Below are 13,131 nucleotides of genomic sequence, written 5' to 3'. Positions count from 1 at the left end.
TCCCTCCATCCACTGGGCAGGTGACTTTACTATAGAAGGATATTAAATTAGGAAAGCAGGAGTTTCTCTTTGTGAACCTGTGTTGACTGTGCCTGATGACTGCATTGTCCTTTGAATGCCTTTAAGTAGAACCTAATATAATCTTTTATATAATTTTTTTTTTCAGGTAGTCTTTAACACACTTTTTTCAGTAACTGAGGTTAGAATAACAGGTCTGTAGATTCCTGGATCTTCCTTCATGACCTTTTTGTAAATTGGAATAACTGCTTGGCTTCCAGTCAGAGAAGACCTCCCCAGGCTCCCAAGACCTTTGGAAGATAATTAAGAGAGGACCTACCATAACAACCACTAGCTCCTTTTATGGTTTAATTTACTTAAACTTGGGGACATACTACAATTCCAGCAAAATCAAAACAAATATTAAATTTAAAGGAAAATCCAAAACTTTATATATCCAAAACCCCTGAAAGGTGTTACTTCTCTTGCCCTGCAAGAGAAGCTACTACCAAACAAGGAGATAGAACAGTCTTGATAAATAAAACTTTTGAGAAAAAAAACTGGGCAAACATCAACTTTTACTTACACTGTAAGAATACTCACCTACATAAACATGAGATTTAAAAAGAAAAAAAAATTAAAGTCTGTTTTGAAGAAAAATATTTGTGGGTTTCAGTGAATCACAAATAAAGAGTGTGAGTTGATTGCAAAAAGTACCATACAGTAACTCATAAATAGGGAGTATGACTTGCAGACACTTGGGTAATTGTTATATTTCGGAATATGCTATTAAATTCTTAGCCGAAATCGTGCCTAGCTTTGGACATTGAGCTCCAAGAAATACCTGAAAAACTTGGAGAAAACAGAAGTAGACCAACAGCAATAAGAATAATCTCCTTTCTAGAAAACATGATGCATGAAGGAAGTTTGAAGGGGCTGAGGTTGTGTAAGTAGAAGAGAATGAGAGAAGAGTACATGCAACAAATATGACTGCAGCCTTCAAATACAAAATGAGTAACCATAAAGTCTAATGGAAAGTTTTTCTTTATTTCCACATCAGGCTGAAGGATGAAGACAGGATATTTTGACTAATGGAAGAAAAATTTCATAATGATAAGCATCAGAAAAGACTGTAGCTGTAAAAAATGTTTTATTAATAGTGGATCTGGGTCTCTATAGAGAAACAGAACACATCAATCTTCCAGTCTACACTTCTGAACTTCTTATTGAGCAAAAAGAGTTGGATAAACATTAACAGCAAGTCTAAAATGCAGAGATCATAACACTATGCAGACATCATGGGCAAAGTGCTGCCATTTCTCCAGCTATGGCTCAGCCCACATCTGCAGTCATTTTTGAACAGCACTCTCCATATGGCTGGGGAGCAGGAGACCTGTGGGGCTGTGCCACTACTGAACTGTCACAAGCAGAAGTACCATCAAGGTGCTTTCTGGAGTGGGAATTCTGTTCTCTCCTCGCCCACACAGTAACATCCAAGTTCTGGTGTCATTAAATGGCAATAATCCACCTTATCCCTGGATCTAGCAAATGCTTTGGCCTTTTCTAGTCCCTACATTCACAACACTGTTTAACTTCTCCTTCAGCACCTTGGGGATTCAGCAATGCCAGTATCAGATTGCCCTTTTTATTGGCTTCACCTGGATCTCACTGGCTATAACCATACCAGTAAACAAAATGATGCCAGTTCACTCAGTATTCAGGCACTGAAATTCAACAACTGAGTATTTCATGTTGCTAAAACAGTTTTAAAACTCTAGGGATGATTTTGGTCAACCAACTTCTCTCCCAAACAACTTGGGCACAGTTTGGGTGTTCCTTTGGGACAAGTAACAATCCCAACAGGCGACTTCAAAACACTCTTTGCACTCAGGGGGCAAAAAGAGCTTAATGGTGAGTGTGTGGGAATGTCATGGCAAGTGGTCTTGGTGTCAGAGAGCAATCTGATAACATTTAATGAGCTCCTGCAGCTGTACCCCCTGCCCTGTGAGGCCCCAGGTAAGGAGATCATTATAATGGCAGCTGAAAGAGGAGCTGCTACACTCGACAGATGTGAATAAACAATAAAAAATGGTACATTTCATCTTGAAGAGTGAAATCTCTCTCTATTTCATCTCTACAGGATGAAATAATTATTTTAATTCCCACTGCAGACCCTAGTTCCCATCATAAAAGCCAGTGGTTGCAACTCTGTCTTAGAACTCTCCACTCATACAAATGGTGTCTAGATGATGCAATTACTCAAATCTAAGTAAAAATTACATCTTTATAATCTTAAGAACATTAAACACATATGGAAAACAATTAATCCAGCACACTCAGTGAAAGATACTAATTTTTGAAAAAAAAAAGAGAAAGGGTATTTTTAGACTCTGAAGGCCTGATTTGAACCAACAGAACCCAAGATATTCCAGGGGAAACTGGTATTTCATGAACACAATTATGCCTTTTACTTTAGGACATCGTTTGACCTAAAGGTGAAATGGTAATGCTCACTTCAAATTTCCTTAGGATTTTGTCATTTAAGCCAAATTCTTTATATCACATAAGGTTTCTTGTGTTGAATTGTGAGACAACTGTTTACTCAAGTGGCAGCAGCATACCTTGTGATAAATTAAATGGAATTTATCAAAGGTAAACTGACAGGTTTAAATGTTAAATGTAAGCACAGTAAGACAAGTACAAATGGTTTCTACCTGGAGGTTACATATCTAAATCACTGGATAGATATTTTAATTAACTTCTGCACAATAAAGCATGTTTGCTTTCTGAATTATTGAACAACATTTCCTGAGAGAGGAAGACACAAAATGCCATGCAATGTATTTTAAGTAGAGCTTATACATAAATGAAAAATTGAAAATCCTTCCTCCCATACAACACAGGCAAGAAAGAGACAAATACTGTGTAGAAATATAAGTTTTGGAATCAATATTTAAATGAAAAATTAAAGAGAGTTATGCCAGGGAGGATCATAATACATGGACAGAGGGAGGTTTGTAACTTTGTTGCATTCTACTCTTAATTCACTGAATTATGACCTAATGACACAAATGAGTAGCTTCCTCAGGTTCTGAGGTGATTCTGAGAAAGCCTAAAAGATGAAGTCATAACCATAGTCATTCCTGAACTCAAAGAAAATGCATTTATGGTGGGAAAAATAGTTTTTTATATATATGTAAGTTATACATACATTTCTTTTGTTTCTTAAGCTCTTCTAGTCTTCCTGCCTTACTAACAATAACTTTTAAAGTAAAAAGCTGGAAAACAAGAGCAAGCTGCAAACCCACAGGAACACACAGCTAAGTGCCTTCTTATCAACCCTCCACATTTCAAACCACTAAAGCATTTGGACATTTAAAATTCTAATAAAAACTAAAATGTTTTACTCACAGTTAAAACCAGGTTCAATAGTTTTTGCAGCTTCAAGACTGTTTATTGTAATCTGAAAGATGATGTGCAGCAGCAGAAATGATAAACTGGTGAAACACAGAGATTTCAATAATCGTCCTGTATGCCCTGAAAGACAAAATATATACATATAATAGGTGAATTTCTGAACATTGCTTAAAGTTTTTAGTATAAAACCATAAAAATATCCTGACCAAGAATATTTCTACCAGTCTGTTATCATGATCGAATCATGATTGTCCTCTATGGTCAATATTATAGCAAAAATCACACTTTAATTATAGTTTCTTTGAGTACTCTTCAATCACAAACCACAATGACTGCTGTTGCCAATTTTTCCTTTTATTTTTTTTAACTAAAGAAAAAAGTTTTTTAAGTCTCCAGAGAGCAATTTTACATCAATAATAATAACATCACAATCCTTACCAACACATTACCTGGTACTTAGACAAAACATGAATGCTACTTCTACTTTTGAGAAAATAAAAGCCTATTAATCTTATTACTCCTTACAAAATTATTACATGGCAGGAGGCATAACAAGACACAAACCTCAGTTTGGCTCAGGAGTATAGACATACTTTTAATGAATGGTATGCTTTGTGCCAGTTGCTCTCTTTCTCTTCCTTGGAAGTTTTAAACAAAATTTTCTGTATACACTGAAGAACCCCAAGCCAGACACATTTGGTCATAGTTCCTCTGTGATTTACTGGATGTCTATTCAAAAGCCAATAGAAAATGTTTGATGAAGACTTAGAAATGCCTTATAAATCCTTTAGGAAACACTTGGCTTAATCACAGGCAGCCAAACTGCAAAGTATGAATAAATAAAGTGAACCATCAATATTTCAGGAAATATGCATCTTCAAGACAAAACTGAATTGCTGATAAAAGACGACATTAAATATCACCCTACCTGACCTATAACAGTTCTACTTCCAAAATATTTTATACCACCAGCTTCATGCATTTGAGGGTCATTTTATAATTTGCAGATTAAAAATGGCACTGCTGAAATTCTTATCCAAGGCTGTAAATAAAGGCAAGGCTGTGGAGAGCAGAACTAGCAGAATATACCTAAGAAATGCTCACTCTACACACAGCCTCTTTGTTCATGCTTGTTCTGCAAGTGTCTGTTATGAGCAACTACTAGAAAGGAGATGATGGTTCACGTTCTGTATCTAGCCAATAAACCAGATTTTAATTGTAGACTTTTTATAGTTCAAGCCTGTCATCAATGGTCTAAATAGTAGCTTTTATAAAGCAAAGAATGAGATAAGCATGATGCAACAATTTTAAAAAGTAATAGACCATCTCCCTCCACCAGACTCCAAATTTTTGTCAAAACGCTATCCTGAGTGCAGATTTTGAATACCAAACATCTGTAATAAATTTCCCTTTTCTTCTTGTAAATATAATAAAGAATTTTTTAAAAATAATTAAAATTGTAAGAATAAGCCCATGTATGAATTTTGTGCAATCTGAAAAGGAAGATACATGGTTTGTATGATGTATTCACTTGTCACCAGAGTTCACACAGAAAGGAGACAACTTGGTTAGCAGAGCATTACATCAAAAAGACTGGATATTAAAATCTTTGGGCCACATTTTGTTCTTCTTCTTCTGCAGAAGCTGGCCTGGTGTCCTGTCTTAGGACAACAACTTATAAGCACTATAACAGCAGAAACAATAAAACAGGTAATATTTTCAAAAGCTTTAGAAGAACGAACATATGATATTATACAAACATACTATTAAACAATTTGTTCTATGTGATGTCATATGTAAAGTAATCCAAAGACTGCTGTATTTTACAATTTTTTTTCCAGGCTTCAATATTTGATGCTTTGCTTCTTTGTAACCAGAGCCCATGCTCATGGTATTATGAGCACCACACTCTCAGAATACAACTAAATATAAGTGAAAAAAAACCCTACCTCAAAGCTGGAGAAGGGCAGTTTGACAATATAAATGTTGTTGACTTTAAAAACGTGTCCTAATACACAGATTTCACAGCCAGTCTAGTGATTTATGAAGCTCTAAATCACAAACTCTTCCCAGTGCTTGGGAGTTAATAGATATTAAACAATGCATTTTTCATGTGGAAGAGGATTTGAAATTTTTTCATAGAATGGTCTGAGTCAGCATCCAAATGAGAAAAGAAAAAAAAAAAAAAAAAGAATACAATTAGTCAATGTACATTCAATTCCCAGACTGTTAGGTCTATCTTTTAGAATCACTCCAAAATATATCTAAATTTTAGACTTCACTTCTTACAAGTTTGAAAACAAACATCTTTGAACTTAAATTGAATAATCCCTTTCTTTAAAAAAGCTTTTTTCAGCTGTCATCCTTTTAAGAATTGTAGAAAACTGAAAATATACTTCTTCAAATTCTGAAACGTTGAAAAAAGATCTCCTTCTGCACAAAGGTAGGAAAATATTTAAAGGACTATTAACACTCAAGATAATTAATAGTCTCTCAGTGTACTGGTAAACATGACAGGATAAACACACAGCTGGAAGGCAACTAAGTATGTTCAAAGCAGGTTACAGCACACCTCCCTGCATGGCCATCAGTGGGACAGATTCTACTGAGCAGGAGCACTTTGCTTGCACCACATGCATCTGTGCCAGCAGAAACTAGAAACTAAAAGTATTTGGAGAAAAGTAAAAAATATTATGACCTGTATTTCAAAAGTTTGGAGCTACATCAACAACTTGGGAGACATGTGAGTGCTAAAATAAGTGAATTACTGAATATGTAATTTATGTCAAAGAAGAAGAAGTGACAGATTTGGAAAAGGGATGAGTTTCAATTCACAGTGGGGTTTGGGTAAACCCACTTAACTATGTTTTTACTTACATTTTTCTCTTTCTACTGGAAACGTGGTTCTAAATGGCACAAAGGAAAAATTAACCATATGCATACAGAACTGAGATGGTGAGAAAAGAAACAACTAAAATAAAACAGAGCTTCTTACAATGAGGAAGAAAGATAATTTTTAATTCTAATTCACTTGCAATGTTACAATTCCTTTGCTAAAACATACCTTAACTGCTCAGTTTTCCCTAATGTAAAAATCCTTGGGGACATGAATGGAAGCTGAACATCCCAGAGAAGGAGACATATATTGTTCAGAAAGCTTTGTGGAAAGAACAGATATGCAAGAGAACATTGTCCCAGCTGATACCAGAACTCACAATATAAATTCCTTCATTTCTGTCCTAGACGTGTAGAGTTCTGTATGTCCATCAAGACTTAAATAAGAAAAATCTCATGGCAAAACACCTTGATTTGGAGCTTGAGCACTGGGTTCTTGCTTCACTCCACCAACAAGTTCTGAAAACTATGGGGGATAGAAAGGAGAACATTTGTTTCAGAACTGGGCAGGATTGAGAAAAGTGGGCTTGCTTTCAGGTGTCACTGCAGGTGTCATTCCTAACGGTACCCAGTGGAACCAGAACCTGCATGTAGCTCCAGAAATGTACCCCAGCACATCTCAGAAACACACGGGGAGGTTGCTCCAGTCTCTTTATCCCTCCAGAAAGCTCCTGGCAAAGGGCTTTCTCCCCTCTGCTCAAGCCTGCAGGAAGCCAGACAGGATGTGAAGGCTTCATTACCCTCTTTCTCTTCAGCCCAGATGCAACATTAAACTGGACTCGACAGGGCCAAAAGCTTTTCACACGTGGAAGAGGAATCAATTTCTTATTTTTCAAAGGTAATCCAGCCAAGAGTTGGATTAGTAATGGCATGTCCCCCTGCAGCCACAGGCATGTAACCTCAGTGCAACTATTTGAATGTGCGGTAATTGCCCTGCTGCCTCCAACACACACATGCACCTCTTGACACCGTGACTGTACACAAAGCTGGAGCATGCTACCCACATTGTTTCCAACAACAATGAAAAATTCTTCTACATTCATGTCTAGACAGGTAGTCCTCTTCCCTAAAAAGAGGAAGAGCATGTAAGAAATTTTTTGTACGCCCGGAACTTCCTCAGAGCTTCTACCACAAGGATGTGCTAATGGAACACAGAGTAACTGAATGGCCAATTGTCTATGAGACCTGCTTAAAAATCACATATAGTAGCTCTTAAATGGCCATGAGCCTTAGGCAATTTCAAAGGATATGAAATGATTGATATGACATTCTATGATATATGATTGACAAGATATGACATCATATCATATGGCAGTTGCCTAAAAGGTGCATTTTCATTCTGATCACACTGCTTTGTTTTTTTCCTCATTCTGATCTATTTGTGGGGCATGACAAAGAATTGGTTGAATCTCTAAGAAGGTGAATAATACTCCTAACAATCTATCTTGATTTTTTTAATAAATAATATTATGCATCTCTATGCAAAGCTGGTAAGTTCAAAGGGTCAGTATCCATTTGAATGCTGTAATGTTATCAGAAAAGGCAGAATAGAGAAGGAAAACATACTATTCCAAAAGTGTAATTCCATCATCACAATCATACATATGCTGCATGGCTTCACCTAAACGGCAGATTTAAGTGTTTGGGTGTCTTATTTGAGTCTTTATTACTTTGCACAGGTATTTTTCTAAAATGTAACCTTAGTGTTGCATTTTCTGAAGTTTTTTTATTTGGGTATCTTTCTAAAATCTCTTTAGCCATATATTGTACTCCAAACTGTTATAACATTCTCAGTTCTTCTTGAATAGCTATATTTGGGAATTTTTTAACACAACTCTTTCCATTCAGATCACAGCAGATGAAATACCAAAGTAATTTTTCATATAATAATCTCTGATACCACACTGTGAGTGATAAATTTTTATGTGCATTTATCTCCTGAACTAGTAACACTTCACCTAATGAAGATACTCTATTACAACCATTCAGGATTTTTTTTTAATAAAAAAACTCTTCATCATATTCTTCATCAGTAAGTGACAAATATAAAACCAAAGAGCTCAAACTTCTCCAGCACACAAAGACTCAGTTCCAAAGAATTTGCTTCAGCCAGAAACTGAAAATATTTCTTGTCTTTTCATCAGGAAACCTAGCATCACCTCAGAGCCCAGTTGGAACCAGGGTCCAGAGACTTAAATCTCCTGCTCCATGATTCCAAACAGGAATATGTCAACATTATCTGAATTTTAGATTGGAGCAGCTGGGGGTGGGAAAATAAGAAAATATTTAATTGACAACACATGTCTTTTGGGAAAATCTGGAAGTTTTGGAGTCACATGATCTGAAAAAAAAAAAAAATAAATTCAAAACATCAAAATTTCCCATGTAAAATAAATCTCACCCTTGGCCAGCTCTGATTTAAGTGCCTCAAGATATCACCACTACCTTTTTGACATAAATGCAAGAAAAGAGTTCTGATTTGAAGGTGGTTTCTGCCAAAGGCTCAGAGGTGATAAAAACACAGTTGGCACCAGACAATCATGAGGAAAATGTCATCACTGAGTTCAGCATGAACATCAACCACTTTGTCCAGAAGTGTCAAACTTACCTTCACACATTTAAACTGACACACCAAGGAAAGTTTACAAGAATGAAACAAGCCCTGAGATATCCATCCTCCATTTGACAGGAAAACTTTGTATTTCAGTATGGACGGTCAGCAACACCAAAGAATGTGGGCAAGTTCCCTTTCCTGAATTCACTGCTACTGTTGCACACTAATTGAGACTTAACACAGCAGGACACCTCCTGATGACCATGGAAGATGAAAAAAGGATTCAATTATGAGTTCTAAACTCACTTGAGACTCCCAGATGACTACAGGGCTACATTTGCAAAGCACAAAGCAATTTAGCCCTGTCCTAGAAAGCATTTAAACACATGCACATCTTTGAGCTGCATAAAAGGTTCATAAAATAAGGCTGGCTGCTTCACTCTTAGGGTATCAATACCCAGCCTTAAAGCACACAGCTTGCAAGCCAGTGAAAGCCAAATCCTTTCAGATGCCTCTAATGACTAATTTTTTTCTAGTTCTCCTTACAGGTAGGCAAAATCTCATTGCTTTAAGATCCTCATGGATGTGAAGACAGACAATGCCTTCCAGTTTCAGGCTCTGTAAGAATGATGCTAAATGTTTGCCAGTGGCAGTTACAGCTACTACTAAACAATGTTTCCCAGATGTAAAATATCCACCTGCACAATCCAGCTGTGCTTAGAGGTTTGGCCTCTTGAGTGGTGAAGCAATGAGATAAAGCTATCAACAATGGATAGAGAAAGGCAATTGGAAGGACTATTCTAAGAATAAAATTTGATAATGGTGTGCCTTGTACACTATGCAAGTATATATTGTGCAATGTCAAATCATTGATCCACCAAGTAAAGTATCTGCATATCAGCTTCTGTTCACTAAGTCTTACATGAACACCTTAAGTAGACTCAGAAAAGATAATGCCTATAGCATTCTGAAGCTTCCAGGAATTATTTTAATGGTTGAAAAAGTGCTACTGAAAGTGCTGCCATCCTTCCACTGCACAGTTAGCAGTACATCTATATTTAGCTTAATAGAAAATGCATTAATATTTCCTTTCCCCCACAAATAGCATCTTATATTTCAACATCATCTTCTACCCAGAGGATGTCAGCTTACCAAAGCTTTAAAAGTGGGCAGACATCAGCACTGCAAAAACAACAAACATGCTTGGTTTACTCACTAGATTTCCAGCTGAGAGAAAAAAATAGCAGGCAACTAACTAATGCTATTGTCTATTCTGTCCCTATCCAGCCCAAACCCCAAAATGTGCATTCACAAAGAACAGCTCAAAACTTCCTGCAATTATTTTAGCAACATTTAAATGTGTGTGTTCAGGCAGCCACACTGCAATCTAGGCCATAGAATTAAAAGTTCTAGATTCAGAATTTTCAGCAAAAGCTTTGCAATGTTTGAACAGTTTTGTCCATGCTTTCCTGAGTATCTCATGTGCAGCCAAATGTCACAATCTACAACTGTGACCAACAGAAAATTTTTAAAATAAATTTACAAAAAATGCCATGATTCCTTAATTTCAAACAGCTCTATATAGTATAATGTGTTAATTTCCATTTCAAATCAGAATATTGCATAGATGATAGAGCTGCATGAATTTGCAAGAGTTCATTGCAAGATAAGAAATTACTTGAAATTTTTACATTGATTTTTAAAGTAAAATAAGATACATTTTTCCTGTGTATTTGCATACAAAATGCAGCTTCAGTTGTACTATTCATACACTCACCTGTTTCCTCACATTTCTCTTTCTGCTTCTCTCTCTTTTAAAAATACTATAGAGTTCTAAAAATGAAAAAAAGTTATTCTAGAGATAGACACTTACTTTGCAGGAGTGCCAACCAGACTTGGGTAAATACAGTCAAAATGCTATGTGTAATTATAAAAAACAATATTTAGAAATGAAAATATAAAAGTGCTGCACAGCATAATAAATGTCTCCTTACTCTAACTTCTTACAGGATATCCTGTTTTTCCTAGAAGTTTTCATGCCCAGAATACTACTATAACTAAGCAGAATCCTCTGCATCAATAGACAATACCATCATTCAAGCTACTCATAATCTCTGAGTTGAAAGTTTACACAGGCAATTTACTCATTTCATTAACAAAATATTTTGTCAGACAAGACTCAAAACTTGACCATTCTTTTTTTCTTTCAGAGGATACTCATAAGCTTTCAAAGCAAATAACAGCTACTTGATGTCTGCTTCATAATTTGACAGGTGGCTGTACCAAAGTAAATACAGGAACAAACATGATCTCAGATATTACTGAATATGAACTGAGAAATTTTAAGCTACTCTTTCACAAGAAGATTTGAGGCTTTTCATGCAGAGTTTCAGTTCCTTCCCTTGAGGAACTAGCCTCTCCATGTTCACCACTACCAGATAATATTTATTTTTTATTCCATTTAATTCAGTCATTATTGTCTGTTAGAAGCAGTGCTTGCAGCTTAGTTTCTTCATTCCTCTATCACTGTCATAATGAGCAGGTAATTATTCAGTAGTAAGTTCCTTCAACAACAGAGAGTCCCAACAGCTATGAAGCAATGGGAGATGGCAGCAGGGCATGTGTTACAGAGGTGAACCACATTTTCAAAAAAAGCTGTACTTACTAGGAGGAGAATAATTTTCCCTCTTGAATACCTACCCATACATGTTCATAAGCAGTAAAAAAATGTGATGCAGGGAAGAGTGAGAGAAAAGGCTAGAAAACTATGTCAATAGGGCTGATATAACTGTGGCAAACCAAACCTATGCCATGATGTTTTTGCAAGGGAGTGGAAGCTGTGGTATGGATTTCTACCTTTGGCAGAACTTCTCCCAGGAGCTCTAGAGGCTGCTTCAGCTCAGAAAGAAGTCTTGCAAAGAGCTAAACATCAGTATCTCTAGCACAATGCAGCTCATGACCCAGTTGAAGAGCCCCTGAATAGAAAATGTATTGACATTTCAATGTCAACTTTGCATTTCAAAAACCTGAAGCCCTCTTGTCAATATAGAACTGAAGTAGCCTATGCAAGGGCATAGCATCATTCCCTCCCTTTAACACAGATGCTACAGGGAACCAAAAAGATGGAAATGTAAATTACTTTTATAAGAGATTTGGTTCTAAAAGTTTCCTGGTGTTTGAGAACATTCTGCAATGCCTGTAAGCCCCCTGGGCCATGACACTCTGTTCTCTCTGAAAAAAATAAAATTACTTTCAAAATGCCTGTTCCAGTGGGCAAATGGAAGAGGATTAGATAGCTTCCCATAAACATTTTTTCCCTTCCATATTTTTTTTTTCACCAAAACTGAGTATTTTCCTAAGAAAATTAGAACACAAACTTCCTAAGAGTCCAACTCTTTTGTATACTGTTTATTGTTGTATATTCTGCAAAATTCTGTAGAGAAAGAGGTTTCAGGAAGTGAGAGAACCACAGACCAGTCTGTCTGACTCACATGCTTGGCAAATAGGTAAAAACTAAAACACAGCTGATAATTAGACAGTCAGGTAAGGACTACATGGGCAGGAGTGTCCAGGTGGTTACAACCTGGAGATAATGGTAAGGTCTAACATACCTTGGAAATTTTTATGGAAACCAGAGAAAATGTTTAGAGGGATATTTTAGATACTGCAGGAAATTTACTTAGTTTTCAATAAACTTCTGGTGAGTATTTCAGAGGAACAACCTTCTATCAAAGGTTTTACATGAAATGTTCTGTCATGGGAATAGAGGAATCATCTTGGCATGTATCAGCTTTGGCTGATGGTAACTTTTGATTTATTTTTCAGTCCAGTTGCAAGAAGTGTGGGGGTACACAAGGAGCTGGAGAGGGGGACAGCCACGACAGCTGACCTCAGCTGACCAAATTGGCCATCCACACTGCATGTTGTCATGCTCAACATGTAGAGCTGGGGGAAGAGGGATAAAGGGTTTGGAGTCAAAGTGTTTCTGCCAAGTCAGTCACATGCGATGGAATCTTGTTTTCCTAAAGGTGGCTGAACACTGGCCTGCCCATTTGAATGAATTCCTTGTTTTGCTTTGCTTGTGCTTTACTTTGAAACTATCTCAACCCACAAGTTTTCTCACTTTTACTCTTCCTTCTCCTCCATGCCACTGTGGGGAAGTGAGTGAGTGGCTGGGTGGGGCTTATCTGCCTGCCAGGGTTAAACCATGAGAGAAGTCTATAAATATACCTATATACATATATAAATATGTAATCTAGACAACAAGG

General features: G+C 36.6%; 1 protein-coding gene across 1 annotated transcript in view; it reads right to left on the bottom strand.

Moving 5' to 3' along the window:
* PIEZO2 (piezo type mechanosensitive ion channel component 2) overlaps positions 1–13,131 on the bottom strand; it is a 284,392-nt gene that overhangs the window by 182,090 nt on the left and 89,171 nt on the right. Inside the window, exon 3 of the mRNA XM_079302124.1 lies at positions 3,409–3,534. Within this exon, the coding sequence (XP_079158250.1) occupies positions 3,409–3,534 (126 nt within the window). The remainder of the gene's footprint in view (positions 1–3,408; positions 3,535–13,131) is intronic.

Source organism: Erithacus rubecula (assembly GCF_903797595.1).
Source record: "Erithacus rubecula genome assembly, chromosome: 3".
NCBI classification, from domain to species: Eukaryota; Metazoa; Chordata; class Aves; order Passeriformes; family Muscicapidae; genus Erithacus; species Erithacus rubecula.
This window is presented reverse-complemented; position numbering and strand designations above follow the sequence as displayed.